At 34.9% G+C, this 18906-nt stretch overlaps 1 protein-coding gene across 5 annotated transcripts in view; it reads left to right on the plus strand.

Moving 5' to 3' along the window:
- TRPC1 (transient receptor potential cation channel subfamily C member 1) overlaps positions 1–18906 on the plus strand; it is a 58111-nt gene that overhangs the window by 18241 nt on the left and 20964 nt on the right. For 3 of the 5 annotated variants that reach the window (XM_008507716.2, XM_008507723.2, XM_070576258.1), the window contains 3 exons: positions 7342–7473; positions 10232–10427; positions 15138–15474. In XM_008507716.2, the coding sequence (XP_008505938.1) occupies positions 7342–7473; positions 10232–10427; positions 15138–15474 (665 nt within the window). Of the gene's footprint in view, positions 1–7341; positions 7474–10231; positions 10428–10930; positions 11063–12202; positions 12388–15137; positions 15475–18906 lie in introns of those variants that run through there. The other 2 variants (XM_070576259.1, XM_070576260.1) reach the window with 2 other exon arrangements.

Raw genomic sequence — 18906 nt, forward strand, 5'->3', positions numbered from 1 at the left:
TTATTTTGGGCTAGCCTTAGTGGCCTAGAGGTTAAGTTCGGTTCACTCTGCTTTGACAGCCTGGGTTCAGTTCCCAGGTGCAGGCCTACACCACTCATCTGTCAGTGGCCAGTCTATGACAGCAGCTCACATACAAAAAAGAGAAAGATTGGCAATAGATGTTAGCTCAGGGCAACTCTTCCTCAGCAAAAAGAAAGGCATGGAGTCTAGTCAACCCTTAGGGGGAAAATTATGTTTTTTTAGGTACACAAATAATACGTGAATAAATCCTTGTAAAAATTGTAACTTTAATATTGACCAATCCCAATTCTCCTCCCGTGTCTAGAACTAACGACTATTACCGGTTTGGTGTTGTATATCTGTTGCTTACTGTCTAATATTCTCATTGGTTAGAAATGTGATTCTTAACTGCGATGCTAGATTGGAAACTAGAGTCTCATCAATGGCTGTCAGTTAATGTTAAAGTTAGAAATTCCCTCTCCTGTGGAGTTTCTGCCTCTACGGATTCCATTCAAGTTTCCTCTCCCATTTCAATAATTTTGCCTGTTAATTAATCTTGCTTCATCTACTCCAGTTCTCTTATGCTTGTCCAAATATTTAAGTTGAACTATGTGTTTTAAAAGTACTTTGGATAATATGGAATTACATATTTCTGTATTCTTGGTGTGGATGAAGCCAAAACCCCAGAAAGCTACACAGAATATAATCACATAACTCCACAGGGCCTCAAAAAAGTTCTTTTTCTAAAATGTGGAGATTGATGATTTATAGCAAATATATTCAGTTGTATACCATCACCATAATGCAATATTCTAACATTTCCATAATTGGGAAAGATTCTCTCATGCTCATCAATGGTCAGTCCCTGCTCCCATCCCCAGCTGCAAGCAATCACAGATCTTTTTTCTGTCTGAAGTCTATAATTTTTTCTTTTCTAGAAATTTCATATAAATAGAACCATATAATGTGCTGACTTATGTCTCTGGCTTCTTTCACTTAGCATAATTTTTTTTGAGGTTCATCCATATTGTTGCATATATCAGTGGTTTGTTCCTTTTTATTGTTGAGTAGTATACCATTGTAGGATTAGCTTTTTGTTTATCCATTCACTAGTTGATGGACATTTGAGCTGTTTCCAGTTTTTGGCAGTAAACATTCACGTACAAGTCTTTGTGTGGACATTATGTTTTTATTTCTGTTGGGTAGATACCTAGAAGTAGAATTGCTGGATTGTATGTGTAACTCTTTAAGTAACAGCCAAACTGTTTTCCAGAGTGGTTGTACCATTTTACGGTCTCGTCAGCAATGTATGATAGTTCTAATTCCTCCACGTACTCACCAACACTAGTATAGGTTTTTGTGTAGACGTAGGTTTTCAACTCACTGGCTAAATACCAAGGAGTGTAAGTGCTGGATCATATGGTAAAAATATGTTTAGCTTTGTAGGAAATTGCCAGACTGTCTTCCAAAGTGCCTCTGCCATTTAGCATCCCACCAACAGTGAATGAGAGCTCCTTTCGCTCCACATCCTCGCCACCATTTCATGTTGTCAATGTTTTGCATTTTAACCATTCTAATAGGTATTTAGTGGTATTTCATTGTTTTAATTTGCAGTTGTCTAATGATGTATGATGCCGTGCATCTTTTCATATGTTTATATCCCATCTGTATATCTTCTTTGGTGAGGTGTCTGTTTAGATCTCTTGCCTATTTTTTAGTTGGGTTGTTTGTTTTCTTATTGTTGAGTTCTAAGAGTTCTTTTTGTATTTTAAATAACAGTACTTTGTCAGATATGTCTTTTTGCAATTATTTTCTCCCAACTTGTGGCTTATCTTCCCATTCTTTTGGCTCATGGGTTATTTTAAAGTGTGCTGTTTTAGTTTCACATATTTGGGGGATTTCCCAGATTTCTTTCTACTGGTTATTTCTAATTTTGTTCCAACAGTTTCAGTGTTTTTATACTGTATTTTTAAAATAAGTTTTATTGAAATAGAATTCATGTACCATAAAATTCACCCTTTTATTGTATTCACAGAGTTGTGCGTTGATTAACATTATCTAGTTCCAGAATATTTTCATCACTTCAAGAAGAAACCTCATAACCATTAGCAGTCACCCTCCTAGCCCATAGAAACAACTAAACTTACTTTCTCTTCTTATGGATTTGCCTATTCTGGATATTTCATATAAATGACATCTTTCTGCTTCTTATTGGTCATTTATATATCTTCTTTGGAAATATGTCTATTCTAATCCGTTTCTTGGTTTTTAGTTGGTTATCTGCCTTTTTATTACTGAATTATCTTCTAGATACAAGTCCCTCATCAACTATATGATTTGCAAAACTTTTTCCCTTTCTGTCAGTTGTCTTTTCACTTTTTTAATGGTTTACTTTGAAACACAAAAGTTTTCAATTTTGATGGAGTCCAATTGACCTCCTTTTTCATATCATAGCTAGGAAACCATTGCTTAATTTGGAGAATGTACTTTGTATGATTTTGTTCTTTTTTTTTAATGTATCAAGACTAGTTCTGTGGCCTAGCATGTGATCCAACATGGAGAATATTGTAGGTACTCTTGAAATAATATATTTTCTGCTGTTTTGGGGTGAGCATTCTATAAATTTCAGTTTGATCGTATATTTTTTCATAGTGGTCAAGTCTTCCTTATCCTACTGGTTTTCTATCTAGTTGTTCTATCAGTTTCTGGGAGATGAATATTAAAATTTCGAAATGTATCAGAATGTATAATCTGTCATTGGATGGATATTCTACAGATGTCTCATGTCTAATTGGTTAATAGTGTTGTTCAATTCTTGTTGTTGATCTTCTGTCTAGTTATTCTATGTATTGAAGGTGGGGTATTGAAGTCTTCAACTGCTGCTGTTCATTGTCTATGTCTCTATTCTGTCAGTTTTTCTTCATATATTTTGGTGCTCTGTTGTTAGTTACATATATATTTATAATTGTTTTCTCTTCCTGATAGATTGACCTTTTTATCATTATAAAATGTTGCTCTTTATCTCTAGTAACACTTTGGGGGGGGCGGGTTTAAAGTTGATGTTAGTGAAGCTTTCCTGTGGTTTCTGTTTGCATGCTATGTCTTTTTCCAGATTTTTACTTTCAATCTGTTTGTGTCTTTGAATCTAAAGTGTGTCTTCTGTAGACAACATATAGTTGGATCATGCTTTTTTAAATCTAGTCTGACAACCTCTGCCTTTTTATTGGATTGTTTAAACCATTCACATTTAGTGTTTAGGATATGGTTGTAATCACATATGTCATTGTACTTTTTGTTTTCTATGTGTCTCTTTTTTTCTTTTTCAATAAATTTGGTAAGTTTTTGGCTATTATTTTTTCAAAAATTTTTTCATCTCTTTGCTTATTTTGGTTATGAGTATGTTACGTTAGTTTGATTAATAGTATTCCGTATCTCTGTGAGTCTTTGTTCATTTTCTTCTTCTTTCTTCTCTCTGTTCTTTGGCTTGCATAATCTCTGTTAATATATCTTCAGGTTTGCTAATTCTTTCTTCTGCCAGTTCAGATCTACTGTTGAGGCTTGTATTATTTTGCTTGGGCTGTCATGTCAAGGTACTGCAAACTGGGTGACTTAAACAACAGAAATTTCTCATCTTACGGTTGTGGGGCCTACAAGTCTGAAATTAAGATGTTGTTAGGGTTAATTCCTTCTGAGGGCTGTGAAGGAATGATCTGTTCCAGCCTCTTTCCTTGGCCATCTTCTTGTTCACATGGCATCTCACTATATGTGTACCTGTCCCCAAATCCCCCCAAATTTTTTATAAGGACACCAGTCATATTGGACTTAGGCCCACTTTAATGTCTTCATTTTAACTGGTTTCCACTGCAAAACCCTATCTTCAAATAAGGTCATATTTTAAGATACTGGTGGATAGGACTTCAACACATGAACTCGGGGGGAGGGGGATGACACAATTAACCCATAACAAGCCTCTCTAGTGAATTTTAATTTCAGTTATTGTACTTTTCAATTATATAATTTCCGTTTTGTTCTTCTTCATAATTTTTTTCTCTCTTTTTGATATTCTCTATTTGATACAACATTGTCATTATGTCCTTTTTTACTTCTTTAATCACACTTTCCTTTAGTTCTGTGAATATATTTATAATGGCTACTTTGAAATCCTTTTCTGACATCTGTTAAATCTGACATCTGGTCACTCACAGGCATTTTCTGTTCCCTTTTTTTTCTTCTGGGATATGGGCTATATTTTCTTGTTTCTTTGCGTGTCTCTCAATGTTTTGCTGGAAACTGGACATTTTAGATAATATATTGTAGCAATTCAGTATGCTAGTCCCCTCTGTTTCCTGGCAATTGTTATTATTTGTTTGTTTATTTTTTTAGTGACTAGCTGGAAGATTTTAGTGAAGTCTATTTTCCCCACTCTGATGTTGCTCCTCAGTGAGTCACAGCTTACCTTTTTCTTGTACATCTAGTATTTCTTTCTTTGAAATCTGAACAGTCTAGTATATATTGTAGTAACTCTAGATACTGTTTTATTTTTTTAAGGAGTTTTTTTAAATTACTTTCCTGGTCTGCAGAAGCTGCCTACCTATGGTATATAATCATTGATCTCTGTGCTTAGTTTATTTTTTTATTCTTATTTTTCTTTTTTAACATTGATTCCTAAGGGTCATTTCAGTGTCTGCCTAGGTCACCCAATGATTTAGGCAGAGGTTATGTTAATACACTTTGAGCTCATAAGGGTTCTACCCACTCCTGATCAATCTGTGGGTTCATTGGCGAATACATTCAAAATTGTAGCCATTTCTCAAGAGTTCCATGTCGTTTTCTCCTTACCAAACTTTCTAATGTTCCCCACACATGCCTGATTTTTTTAGTCAGCCAAGGATCTGTGGAGCCCTTCTAGTAATCCTTCTATGGCTTTTATCATTTTCAAGATTTCTCTGTTAAATTTCTGCTTGGTCCACTGTTTGCTTCAACTCAGACTGCAAGCTCTGTCTTGCAAAGCTATGGGTTTTCCCTGTTTATCTCCACCAAAGATAGCAAAGCTGTAAGTTTTTGCCTCCCACTGAATTGATTTTTCTTCTTTTGGCACAAAAGTACAGGTTTACCAGCTTCAGGCCAGAAAATTGCAGTTCTCATTAACTGAACTGGGGGCAGGGGTGACGGAGGCAGCTTCAGTCAAGAAAGCCACAGATTCCAGGCATTCTTGCCTGAAGCTCTGGCAGTTTTTCAGTAGTCAGCAATTCTCAATAGACACTTTCCAGTGGCCTGAAATGGTTGATTTTTTTAAATATCATTTTGTCCAGTTTTATGCATATTTTTTGTGTTGTGCAACCACTAACCTCTTCATACCACCGTTACTTTTGATAGTGTTTTGAATACCATAAATGATAGATTTTGTAAAGTGAGGCAGCCTCATTATTTGTCAGATCATATCTAAATGCTTTCCACACAATGGCACTTCATTATGATTCCAGCATAATTGGTTGCCACCATTACTAGCAGTCACTCTTCCTGTGCATTTCGTCGCTAATCCTTAATATATTTTGAGACATGATAATGTAAGTTAATACAAAAGTCATTTTTAGAAACAATCCGATAAAATTAATTGATGAAGACATTGATGGAAACAGAAAGGTAAGTTGCTTATATACATATTTTCTTAGCTTTTTGGACAGTTTCAGTGTCGGCAAATACCTCTTCAGAAATCCTTACTTCAGATACAGATAATTGTGCCAGTTAATTGAATAGCTAGATCATAACTGGATTTCATAAATATTGTTGTTTTAAAATGCATTATACAGGGCTACTTTTGTATCTAAGTGAGACATGAAACCTATAGAGTGAGTAAGGACTATTTCAATAAATTTGTTTAAATAAAAATTTTAAATTTCCACATAGAAAACTCCATTGCAAGGAAAGTAAAAAGACAAAGAGAAATCTGGGAAAAAATATTTAAAACACTTTTGACTAGACAGAGGGTTAATTTCTTTGATATGGAGAGAGCTCTTACAAATTGATGAAAATGATGAATAATCACCAGAAAAATAGGCTAACAAAAATGAACAGGCAGTTTACAGAAGAAGTATAAATGGATAGTAAACATGAAAGGATGCTCAAGCTTCTAAAGAAATTCAGAGTAAAATAACTCTAAAATTCCATTTTTCATCCTTAGGTTGGCAAAGATTAAAAAAATTGATGATGTCCAGTATTAATGAAGATATGAGGGGAAATGGGCTCTCCTTATTGTTAGTGCTTTGGAAGCATCTATCAGAATTTAAAATACATATGCCATTTTATCAGGCAATTCTAAGTGTGCAAAGGATGTATGAACTAAAGAATATTCATTGCTTCATTATTTACAGAAGTAAAAAATTAGAAGCAACCTAAGCGTCCATTAATGGAGATCTCATGGACCTCCACCAAATGAAGAACCGTCCAGTTTTAGGAAGTAATGAGGTGGCTCTGTACATAGTGACATAGAAAGAGATCCTGATGTATTATAAGTTGTCCCTTTATGTAGCATGTCTGATTATATTTGTGTGTGAATAGAAAATATCAGGAAGCATATTTGCAGTTCTCTGAAATGTAACTATCTTTGAGGGCGTAGAGTTGTCGGAAGGAGGAGAATTGAGAGCATCATGTTTCTAAACTGCTTGTTTTTTTAATAACAGATGTATTAAATTTATATTTAAAAGAGAGATATGCATTATATAATGTCTACCAAATTAATAAATTAATAAGATATTGAAATATATTGACTATATTGAAATATGAACATTAATTAGTTTACAGAAGGTAAAAGGAGTACTTTTCTATTAGCTAGATATTATGCATAAACGAATAATTTCGTTCTTAAGACTTGAAATATCCTTCAAAAGTAACCTGGTTGAACTGAGTCATACGATGTATATATATATATATCATATTAAAGTAGTCTTCATTGGGGAAGGAAAAATTTAATACTTATCTATATCATATTCAAAATTTATTAGTTATTAGCATATTTCACTTAATGTTGAGTTCACGAATAGAAATTTTTAAAAATTAAATTGGATCGAGCAATACAAAGTTTTGAACCTATGAAAAGAAATACTAAAATAATTTCCTTAAAAGCAATAAATATAAAATTTTTCAATATTTATATCTCAAAATATTTAATTTTTAAGTCTTTTTTATGCATTATCTTGTAATAAATATATATTATGGTTGTTTTATTTTCTTTTAATTTGATAATACTTGAATTGTAAATTTATGAAAATTATAGGTTAAAAATGCTGATCATATGTGTATAATAAAGTTTATTTTACCTTATGGAATCAAATTTTATCGCAGGTTTCGTCTTGATATATATCGATGTTTGGCCAGTCCGGCTCTAATAATGTTAACAGAGGAAGATCCAATTCTGAGAGCATTTGAACTGAGTGCTGATTTAAAAGAACTAAGCCTTGTGGAAGTGGAATTCAGGTGGGAATGAATGGAAATTATAAATTACATAATGCCTTTTTTTTCTCCAGAATCTTTTCAGCCTGAGTGTCTTCATAAGCCAAATTATGGTTTATATTTATTTGCATTTATTTATATTGATCCAAGATGACCACACCTTGCTTCCGCCTACTTGGGATCTTCCTGCTCCCTCAATGGAACAGACGCTGGTGCTACTCAGGTCACTCCTTCCCCATCTGCCCTCTGCCACTCTCATGCTATCCTAAATCCCCCCTTTGTTCAGTGACCCCAAAGGCATTCTAAGCAGTGTGAAGAGTGGAGCCTTCAGCAAACTCGTTTATAACTGCTCTCTGTCCTTCCTCCCTCCTTCCCAGATTCTGTACTCGCCCTCGGAGCCTGATCCTTCAGAACTCTCAAAAACAGAATGCTTTCTGTGTGTCAGGGATGTTTCTCATGCACAGACATAGTCCCTTTTCACTGTTTGGTGAGATTTTCTGTTAGGAGAAACATAACATGTAGACATAAAAGTAAAATACTGCTGATTAAGAGGGTCGAGTTTTCTTCTGAAATGAAGAGTTAAGTGTACTTCTGGCACTTTGTATACCCAAAGAATCACTGTTACAATATTCCCTTAGAGAGGTGAGTTGGGGGTGGGGGAGGGGAGCTTTGAGACAAACAGCCTATTAAACTACTGATCTAAACATTAAAAAAAATAGTCCATAGAAAACTACATTTAGTAGACTTGAGGAAGAGCTCTGAGACTTCGCCTTATGTTAAAGCATCCCTGGTGCCCTCTGAAGAAGAAGGAACTGGTCGAGATTTCTTGCCAGCCCCTACTGTGAGGTTTCTAGGGGAGTCACACCTATTCCCACCTATTTTTTCAAGTCCGGCTGATATTGGAGCCCCATGTGTTGCATTGCATTCCTCCAGTGACTTGACAAGATGGAGAAAGTTCAAACTTCTGCTTCCTGCAAGGACAGTGAGAAGCTTAAAATTTTCTTTAGCCTTAACAACCGTATATACTGTGTTCTTGATAGCTCTGAGTTCTAGAAATTTTTAAAAAATGCCTATTCATAAGTTTTCAAGTTTGGAACTGCTGTATTTTAATTTGGATAAATTAAAATTTATTTAAACTTGATGTGACATAAAATATATACTTTGATTAATACATAAGACATGGTTAAAATGTAACTTGTTCCTACTTTTAACTTTATTAGCACATGAGGCTGTTAATAAATTATTCCTTTTAAATATGAATAGCTTCCTATTATAATCTCATAATTAGAGTTCTGAGTTATCATATAAAATAGAATTCATTCAACTCCTTCAGAAAAGGATTTGAAGCAACTGCTATGATTATATTGTAATCATAGAATAATGAAGTTAGATTTTGACGTGATCATAGAACCCGTTTACTTCAATTCCCTAGACAGGGAAAGTGATCTATATAGGTTAGATGTCTTACTGATTTCAGCATCTAATTAGGGACAGAGTTGACAATGAAAGTAGGAGCAGAGTTGTAACTAGAACATAGGACTCCTGGCTTCTAGTCTACTCTATTTCTATCTAAACTATACAGCTGCTAATTAGTTTTCCAGTAATCTGTTAGAGATTAAGCAAATTAGATTAATAAAATTATTAATTTTTACCTCTGAATCTAGTGGTCTGTCAATGTTTAGCTAAAGGTATCTTTGTGATGATAGGCACTTTTGATGAATGTTCCCATCTGCAATTAGATGCCTAGACTAGGAAGCAGGTAATACTTCATTTGTTAAAGAAATCAACTACTTGTTCTTAGATAGTTTTAGTTAACAAATGCATTATCGTCAATGCAAAGAATGGATGAGAAAAATGTTAGCCTGTAAGGAAAAGAAATTTTTAATTCTTTGAGTATGATTTTATGCAGCCAGTTCATTGAAAACCCCATTGTATGAACGATTAACCAGTAAGAAATCTTCCTATTTTCCCTTCCTTTCCCTTTAAGGGAAAAAAAAAAATCTGAATAAAAAATTCTTTTCTGAAGTCCAATGGCAGTTGACTTATAATTATTGACTTCTAATTTCGTTTTTAAATTGTTATTATGCTCAGGCATAAGTTTAATGTAATTACTATTTTTTAAAAGAATTATCTACTAAAACTTCTTAGTTTCTTACAAATTGGTTTAGGTATGCCTTTAACAAGCAGTTAAATCCTAAGTTTCAGGGAAAGTGATTCTGAAAGAGAATTCTTTGCTAGGCATGTTTCACTATCTTTCTTTCTAACTTGAATTTTGTTCAAGTGAGCACTTTAAAAATGAATCAAAACACTTTTAATATAAGAAATGCATAAACATATTGTAGACTTATTGAAAAAACCTCTAGTTAAAAATTATATAATATTTATTGGATAGCATTAAGATATTGTTTCTATTGTTTAGATAAATAACATAAAAGGAAATTCTGTAGCAAACTTCTAGAGAGTGAAGGCAGGTGAGTTAAGTGAAGAACAGCTAGTTGATAAATATTATCAGAATTTCTAGAAATATCATTACATATAAAAGAACGCTGTGCTCATCTAAGATTATCAGTGTGAACACAGGGAACATAATTGTTACATTTTCCCCCAAAGCTGTGGAGAATTTCTGTACCTACTAGTAGGTTCGAGTGTCAACACAAAATGACTTCAGATTTTGTGTAGCAGTTAGAATTAAAATGTCACTGAGTAACAAAATTTCTAGTGAGAACAGCTTCATTAGAAGATGGAAGTGACATTTCTAAGAACAGACTGTTGCATTTTGCAGGAATGATTATGAGGAACTAGCTCGGCAATGTAAAATGTTTGCTAAAGATTTGCTTGCACAAGCCCGGAATTCACGCGAATTGGAAGTTATCCTAAACCATACGTCTAATGATGAGCATCTTGACAAACGGGGATTATTAGAAGAAAGAATGAATTTAAGTCGTCTAAAACTTGCTATCAAATATAACCAAAAGGAGGTATGAGGTTTTCTGTGATCTATCTAAATTATTTCCTCCACAGTAGTCTGGTGGCTCAGAGCAAAGGCTTTGGAGCAACACATCTAGGTTGAGATCCTAGTTCTGCTTCATAAAAACTGTTTGTCCTTGAGAAGGTTATTGAATCTGTCTGAGCTTTAGTTTTAAGAATTCAGTAAGAATATGTATTTAAAGTTTAGCACGAGTACTAGTATTAAGCAAGTACTCAAAAGTGGTAGTTGCTAATATTTTTAAGACTATTACTTATAATAATATAGATGTTAATTTAATGTTTTTGCCAAATATTAGCTACGCAGGTGAAATTCTATGTAGTAAGTGACTTCAAAATGAAGTTGCTATCTTGGCATTTTGTCTGTCATAGGTTTGTTTTGATCTGGTTATAAGTAGCCCTTTCTGTAATAATAGTGCCTTTCTGTTTAAAAACAAAGTATCAGATATTATGTTTCCTGATTCTTCTTATTTGTTAATTCATTGTGAAACCCAAGGTGGAGAGGCACATGCTATGATAACTAAGTTGAACCTGGCTCTTCTGGCATCATCCCTTCCTATTAAGGGAAATACCTCTTTCTACTCCCCATACACACACATGCACATGATCAGGAACTTGAAGAAGGAAGGTATGCATTTTAAATTTTATTTTTTGAGATAATTTACTAAACATGTAGATAATGATAATCCAATTGATAGTATGGGGTGTGGATAAATGGTACTTTTAAGGTATTATTTCTAAGACATTTTTATTATTGATATAGATGTTGGAATAAAACTTGCTTGTAAAATTTATATTAATATAAAAATGGGGCTGAAATAGATAATGGTAGAAGGCAAGATACAGGACCTTTGGTGCTAGGAGCAGGATTTTTTGTTATCTTGGTTGAAAATTGGAGCCTCATAATGGCTTTTTTTAGGAAATTGATGCAGGAATTTTAAGCTGTTTACTTTAAGATTACCTAGACAGTGTATTGCTTATCTAGATCCCTGGCTCAAACCCTATACTTTTTCTAGTACACCAAGATTCTTGCTCCAGGTAGAACATTTATAGGGGAAAAAAATTAAGTACCAGAATTTGGTTTAGTGTAGCTATAAGATTATAAATCAATAACATACCTATGTGGCTTAAAAAGGAAATACAATGCTAATGTCTATAAGTGGAAACAGAGAATATAGCAACCGTGATGTGATCTTCCTCTAGTTATACATTTTGACTAGATCTTATTGGCTAGATCTTAGGTTAATTTACTTACTTGTGTGTTCCATAACCTAAAATAGACGTGAATACTAGAAAATGATAGAGTAAAGAGATAACACGATACAAAATCAACTTAAGTGATTGAAAAAAGAACCTTAAAGAAAGATAGAACCAAGATTATCGTGGTTAGGGAAGAAAAACTAAAAGGCCATTCCCTAATGAGATATATATATATATATATACTTGAAAGACTCACAGAGGATAACCAAATGTTCCATCCTAAAGAAGATGAAAGGGAAGAAAGCAAGAATAGTAATATTTTTAGTTGAAAGGAAGATACTCTATAATTTTAGTCATCAGTGAAAATGTAAACTAACTTTTGAAACTAGATTTCTAAATGTGATCAAAGGTAAAGATGATATTTTCCCAAATAGTTGGTAGATTTTGTTCAGATTATCCATCCTGGATAACAAACTACCCTGAAGCTTAGTTGCATAAAACAGTGTTTCATAGTCATTTTATAATAATTTCATAATCATTTTTTATGCTCTTGGATTCTCTCGGTCAGGAATTAGGAAGGGGCACAGCAAGGATGATTTGTCTCTGCTTCACTGTGTCTAGTGTCTCACCTAGAGATAACTCAAATGCCTGAGGGCTACAGTCCGTCTGGAAGCTTCTTCACTCATATGTCTGGTGCCTGAGCAGCAGCTGAGGACTCAGGAACAGGGAGCTTTGAGTGGGCTGAGTGCTCAGGTGGGTGGGTCCATAGAGCATGGGGCTTCCGAGAACTCATGACTGGAACCCTAGAGGGGCATGGCCAATGTGGTGGGTAGGCTTCGAGGAGATGGTCTGAGAAGCCTCAGAGGGCTGACTGAGTGCCTGCGTGTAGCCTCTCTGTGTGACCTGGGCTTCTTCACAGCATGGTGGCTTCAGGGGTGTAAGACTTTTTACATAGCAGTTCATGGCTCTAAGAGCATGTGTTTCTCAAACAAGGTGGAAGCTGCATGGCTTTTTAAGACCTACTTTCAGAAGTCACATAGCACCACTTTGTCCAGAATCTGCTGGTTAAAGCAATCACAAGCTTGTTGAATTGAAGGGTAGGGAACATTGATAGCCCACTTCTTGATGAGAGGAGTATCAAACAATTCTATCTATGCTTTTTTTGTTTTGTTTTGTTTTTTAAAGATTTTATTTTTCCTTTTTCTCCCCAAAGCCCCCCAGTACATACTTGCATATTTTCAGTTGTGGGTCCTTCTAGTTGTGGCGTGTGGGACGCTGCCCCGACATGGCTGGATGAGCAGGGCCATGTGTGCACCCAGGATCAGAACTGGTGAAACCCCGGGCCGCCGAAGCGGAGCGCACGAACCTAACCACTCAGCCACGGGGCCGGCCCCTGTATCTGTGTTTTAAAACCACCACAGACTTAGAACATTTCCAACTGAAGTTTTGTTCTTCCAAATACATATTAAATATCAGTGTTAATTAAGTCACCACTATATAGAGGGATGGCAAGGACAGCAGTCAGTCCTGAGATTGCTTTGATATTTGAGGGAAGGGTAACACCTCTAAGTTTGGGATGCTACTAAACTGGGTTGTTGGTGGGAGGCAAAGCTCTTTCTCTCTCAGGTATTTCATCTTGAGGGACAAATTAAGATTCCCCAAGAACACTGGAATCTGAGCAGAAGAATAAAGAATGACGTAAAGCTTAACTGTCAAAAATAAGTAAAGCTTATTAGGAAATTTCTTGATAAGCACAATAATAACAACAAAAAAGTCTGTCCAGTCTTTTTTTTTTGTGAGGAAGATTCACTCTGAGCTAACATCTGTTGCCAATCTTCCTCTTTTTGCTTGAGGAAGATTGTTGCTGAGCTAATACCTGTGCCAGTCTTCCTCTATTTTGTATGTAGGACGCTACCACAGCATGGCTTGGTGAGCAGTGTGTAGGTCCACACCTGGGATCTGAACCCATGAACCCCGGGCCACTAAAGTGGAGTGTGTGAACCTAACCACTATGCCACTGGGCTGGCCCCTGTGCAGTTTTTTTTTTTACTACATTGTTGAATAAAGTATATTCTATCTCAGGATAAATCATTTTAAAACAGAAGATTGCCAAATATTATTTTAGAGATTATGATCACTTGTACTTTACTTTGGTAATTTCAAACCTGATCACATTATTGTATCCAGAGTTATCAGAATCCTTAAATTATACAGATCTTCCTTAACTTGTGATGGGGTTACGTCTCAATAAACCCATTGTAAGTTGAAAATATCATTCGTCAAAAATGCGTTTAATACATCTAATCTGCTGAACATCATAGCTCAGCCCAGCCTACCCTAAACATTCTCAGAACACTTACACAAGCCCACAGTTGGGCAGTGTCATCTCACACAGAGCCTGTTTTGTAATACAGTGTTGAGTATCTCCTGTAATTTACTGAACATTGTACTGAAAGTGACAGACAGAAGGCTGTACTTGTGTCAGTTGTTCACCCGGTGATCGCGGGGCTGGCTGGGAGCTGCCGCTCACTGCCCCTGCCCAGCATCACGAGAGGGATCTTACTGCATGTCGCTGGCCAGGGGAAAGATCAAAATTCCAAATTCAAAGTATGGCTTCTACTCAATTCATTGCACTTTGGCACCATCGTAAAATCAAAAAATCATAAGTGGAACCATCGTTGAGTCAAGAACCATCTGTACTTCACTACATGAGCATTATATTGGGAAAATATTGCTTCTGAAATTTGCAAACTAAGAAACTTTGTAAACTTTGGTAAATTAATTTCTGTACTTGAGCTAAAATTTTCCCCTTATTTGGGAATAGTTTTCCTTTTCTTCTCATACAGAATTAAATTTTAAGCAGATTAAAAGTATCTTTAATACATGTTAAGAAATTTTCAGTATTTTCATGGAGCATAAGCATGTCTGATGTTTAGACTTTGCTTGCTTCACTATCTTGACATCTTGGTTTCTTGTAATTGAAATCATTAGTTTTTCTAGACTGAAGTCTCTTTCTATGGATTGTGCCTGTTAACTTTAAAATTTCATAAACATTATTATGAGTCTTTATAAATTAAATGTTTCAAAATGACTAAGTAGGCTAGTAATAGTAGTTAATACTTATATAGTACATGCTATGAGCCAGGCACTATTTTAAGAGCTTTATATTTAATCTTCATAACAAGTTTATGAGTAGATACTGTTAGTATCCCCATTTTACAGATGGGGAATTTGAGGCTTTGAGAGGTTTCAAAACTTGCTCAAGGTCATTTCATCAGTGGCAGAGCCTGGATTTCAATCTAGATAATCTGGCTCCAGAGTCTGTGCTCCTAACCTCTACACTCTTTTATTTTAGTACATTTAAGGAAAAAAGAAAACTATGCGGAGTGTATAGAATTGATTTTCAAACTGTTATTGAAACTTGGAATACCAGTTAAATAATGGTATGATCAGTTCGTATTTATAGATTTTATTTTACTTTTGTGTGTGTGTGTCCTTTTCAGTTTGTCTCCCAGTCTAACTGCCAGCAGTTCCTGAACACTGTTTGGTTTGGACAGATGTCAGGTTACCGACGGAAGCCCACTTGTAAGAAGATAATGACTGTTTTGACAGTTGGCATCTTTTGGCCAGTTTTGTCACTTTGTTATTTGATAGCTCCCAAATCTCAGTTTGGCAGAATCATTCACACACCTTTTATGAAATTTATTATTCATGGAGCATCATATTTCACATTCCTGCTGTTACTGAACCTGTACTCTCTTGTCTACAATGAGGATAAGAAAAACACAATGGGACCAGCCCTTGAAAGAATAGACTATCTTCTTATACTGTGGATTATTGGTAAGTATCCAGTTAGTTTGGAAGGTTCTGCCTTTCTTTAAACCATTAATTCTACCTTGCTTGGTGGCATTGTAAACATCTGCGTTCAATTTCTAAGTTTACACTGTTTACACAGCAAGAATTTGAACACTTCCACGATCATTGAAGACTAATGAACTTGATGGTAAGGAAACATCTCTTATTTACTATTACTTAATTACATGGAAGTAAAAAATTCTTTATTCTCAGTCTAAAATTGTTCATGATTGTTAAAACAGAAAAACAAATTTTACTGATGAATGCTTTTTTTGGTATAAGAGTATGAACCTTTGCTTAGGTATTTTGAAATGTAAATACATTTTGTACTCATTTGCATTGTATAAGCTAACTGTCTTGTTTTATTATATCATTAGGTTTCCTTTTAAGAACTTAGGAACTTTTGTAGTTACATCTTACTTTATTTCTATTATAGGAACATTTAAATTAAGCTTAATCATATAAATCAGTTCTTTATAATGATAGCCAGATCTCTTTAGAAATGGCAGTTTTGTAAAATGTAAGGCATTTTATTTTCTGAAAATTGTTTTTTATAAGTTTTATGCTATATAATAAATATCTTAAATGACCTTCTGCAGTTTTTACTGCTTTTGCCCTGGGGGTGGGGAGGAGTTGAGTTACAATCACATTGTATATTTATGGTCTTTTAATGACGTCTTTTTTATATCCCTCTGGATCTTCAACCTTGTTTTTAACCTCAGCATTTCCCACCTGTCCTACTATTTGCTATAGATAAAAGGATATTGAAATTTAGTCCTTTCTATGGTATACAGCACTGATTGATTACTATGTTCTTGATTGATTCAATTATTAAATAATTTGAGAAGAGTTATTATACAGTTTTCACTTTTAGTTCTCTTTCAGCTATAAAAATAATTTTCATATTTTGGGATTTTTATTTTTACTTGGAAATCACTTAATTTCAAGTAACTTGACTTCAGTCACAGTTTTATTACTTTTAGCAGTATTCGATCTATGATACATTAATGTTTAAAATTAGGTAGATAAAGTAAAAATAATACACGTCTGATCTTTAGGTTAAAGAGAATTAAATAATTTCTTCTTGTTAACATTTTCCTGTTTTCTGTATTTCTTCTGTCCTGTAAAATTCAATAGTTTAGGAAATAATTTATGCTTTATCATATATAGTTCCAAATTGCATGTTGTGGATCTTTCCAATGTGGGATTTATTTATATTGTTTTTTGAATAGGGAAAAAAAGTTAGGCTGAAAGGAATCTCTAAGAAACACTTCTTCCCTCTATTTAGTAACTACTTTTGAAAGATGGTTATATATCTTAGTCATAAAGGAAGAAGATTATGTATCATTTATCTATAACCTGTTGTTTAAATAGTAGTAAGAAAGAAAGAATATGTTCTTCATTTTGTAAATAAGAGTTTACCCAATTCCGTATAAGAATTGTTATATTCAATGTCAAATTAAAGTTTATATTTCTCAGCAGTGAGTAAAAATTCACTCAACTCAAAAAGTCATACCACTCTTTGAATATCATAAATATTGCTGCTGTCACTGATTTTCATAATAATGGTAAAACTATGGCTACTCCTTTTTAAGCATGATAGCCCTCTTTTCAATATCATTTACATTTCAATGTATACACACATGCACGCGCACGCACGCACACACAATATGACTAATTTTCTAACCGTATTCTGCCGCAGTAGAAGAGTGCAATGTGAATTAAGCCGGTAAAATTCCTGGGTGTTTTACTTTTCTCAGCACAGTTAGATCTGAAACAGTTAGATCTGAATAGACCTTGCCAAGAGGTCTTCTAAGCCTGTTATGTAAATAGAGCCCTCTGGGCTTCCTTAAACATATAGATCTGACCCTATTCTAACTGAGCGTGTAGGACTAGTTTGCCTGCTTCTCTAAGGCACTCCTTCTTATTTCAAGAAATGAATACAAGTTTTGGCTCACAATGATAGACTTTTGTGCATTTGTTTCCTGTTTCTTTTCCTTAGCCCTCTAGAAAAAAGTAGAGTTAAAGTATAAAAAGCAAGGTAAGGAAAAAGGAAACGATGTGTTGATGAATGCACAGAATATTAATAGTATCCTTTTACTTAACTTTTTGCCGTTAGAAGGTAATAGAACAGCTACTGTAAAATGTTTTTGGGTCTGGCCCTGTAGCGTAGTGGTTAAGTACAGCGTGCTCTGCTTCGGCAGCCTGGGTTTGTAGGTTCAGATCCCAGGCATGGACCTAAACCACTCATTAGCCATGCTGTGGAGGTGTCCCACATACAAAATAGAGGAAGATTGGCACAGATGTTAGCTCAGGGCTAATCTTCCTCAAGCAAAAAAAGAGGAAGATTGGCAACAGGTGTTAGTTCAGAGTGAATCTTCCTCATGAAGAAAAAGAAAAACATGTGTTTTTTAAAATGTTGTACACCAACTTTGTCCAAGTACAGGCGGAAACAGATGTGGTCCAATGGGACCAATGGAGCTTATAGTCTAATTAAGACAAAAAACCCATTAACTTGAGAATCACACAGATAAATAAAAAATCGCAAATGAGTTAAGTGCTACTACGTAAAGGCATGGAGATATTAAGTAAAGGTCATAGGAGAGCAAGCATATTATACGGGCATTTTACCTAGTCAGAGGGGTTGGAAAGGCTATCTTGAGGAAGTGATAAGTGAGCTAAGATCTAAAGGATAAATAGGAGTCAACTAGGAGAATTGGAGAGAAAAGTATTCTAGGCTGATATGAAAGTTACGTTCAGAGGCCCTATGGCAAGAGGGAGCATGGTGCAAATACGGGATTGAGTAAAGTCTGGAGCAAGAACAAGGGATGTGGAATTCAAGATAAAGCTGTAGAAATGGGTGTTGCACCAGACTGTGGACAACCTTGAAGGCCATGTTAAGTAATTTTGACTTTATACTAAGAACAATGGAAAACCTTGAAGTTTTTAAGTAGGTGAGTGACGTGATGTGATTTGCCTTTTGAAAAGATCATTCTGGCTGCAGGTGGAGAATGTGTTGGGAGGATTGGGCTGTGGCAAGAGTAGATGGAAGGAGACCAAAAGGGGGCTGGTGCGGGAATCCAGATGAAAGCTGATGGTACCTTGGACTTAGGGTGATTGTGATAAAAAAAGAGACAAGGGAGCAGATTTGAGAGAGATTTACAAAGTAAAGCCAATAGCACATGGAAATACATAGTATATGGGAGGTGAGGGAGAGGGAGATTATTAGGAACAGAGGTATTTGGGAAGAGCACTAGGTTTGGGAATTTATGAGAGGGTAGATCCTGAGTGTGATTTTGGATATGTTGAAATTGAAAAGCCTTCGAGATATCCAAAAGAGATGTCAGTCAGACAGTTGGATATCACAGTCTGGAGCTCAAGAGGAAGTCTAAGCTTGAGTTAGCAATGTGCAAATAG

This window comes from Equus przewalskii, chromosome 15 (assembly GCF_037783145.1).
Source record: "Equus przewalskii isolate Varuska chromosome 15, EquPr2, whole genome shotgun sequence".
In the NCBI taxonomy this organism is placed as follows: domain Eukaryota; kingdom Metazoa; phylum Chordata; class Mammalia; order Perissodactyla; family Equidae; genus Equus; species Equus przewalskii.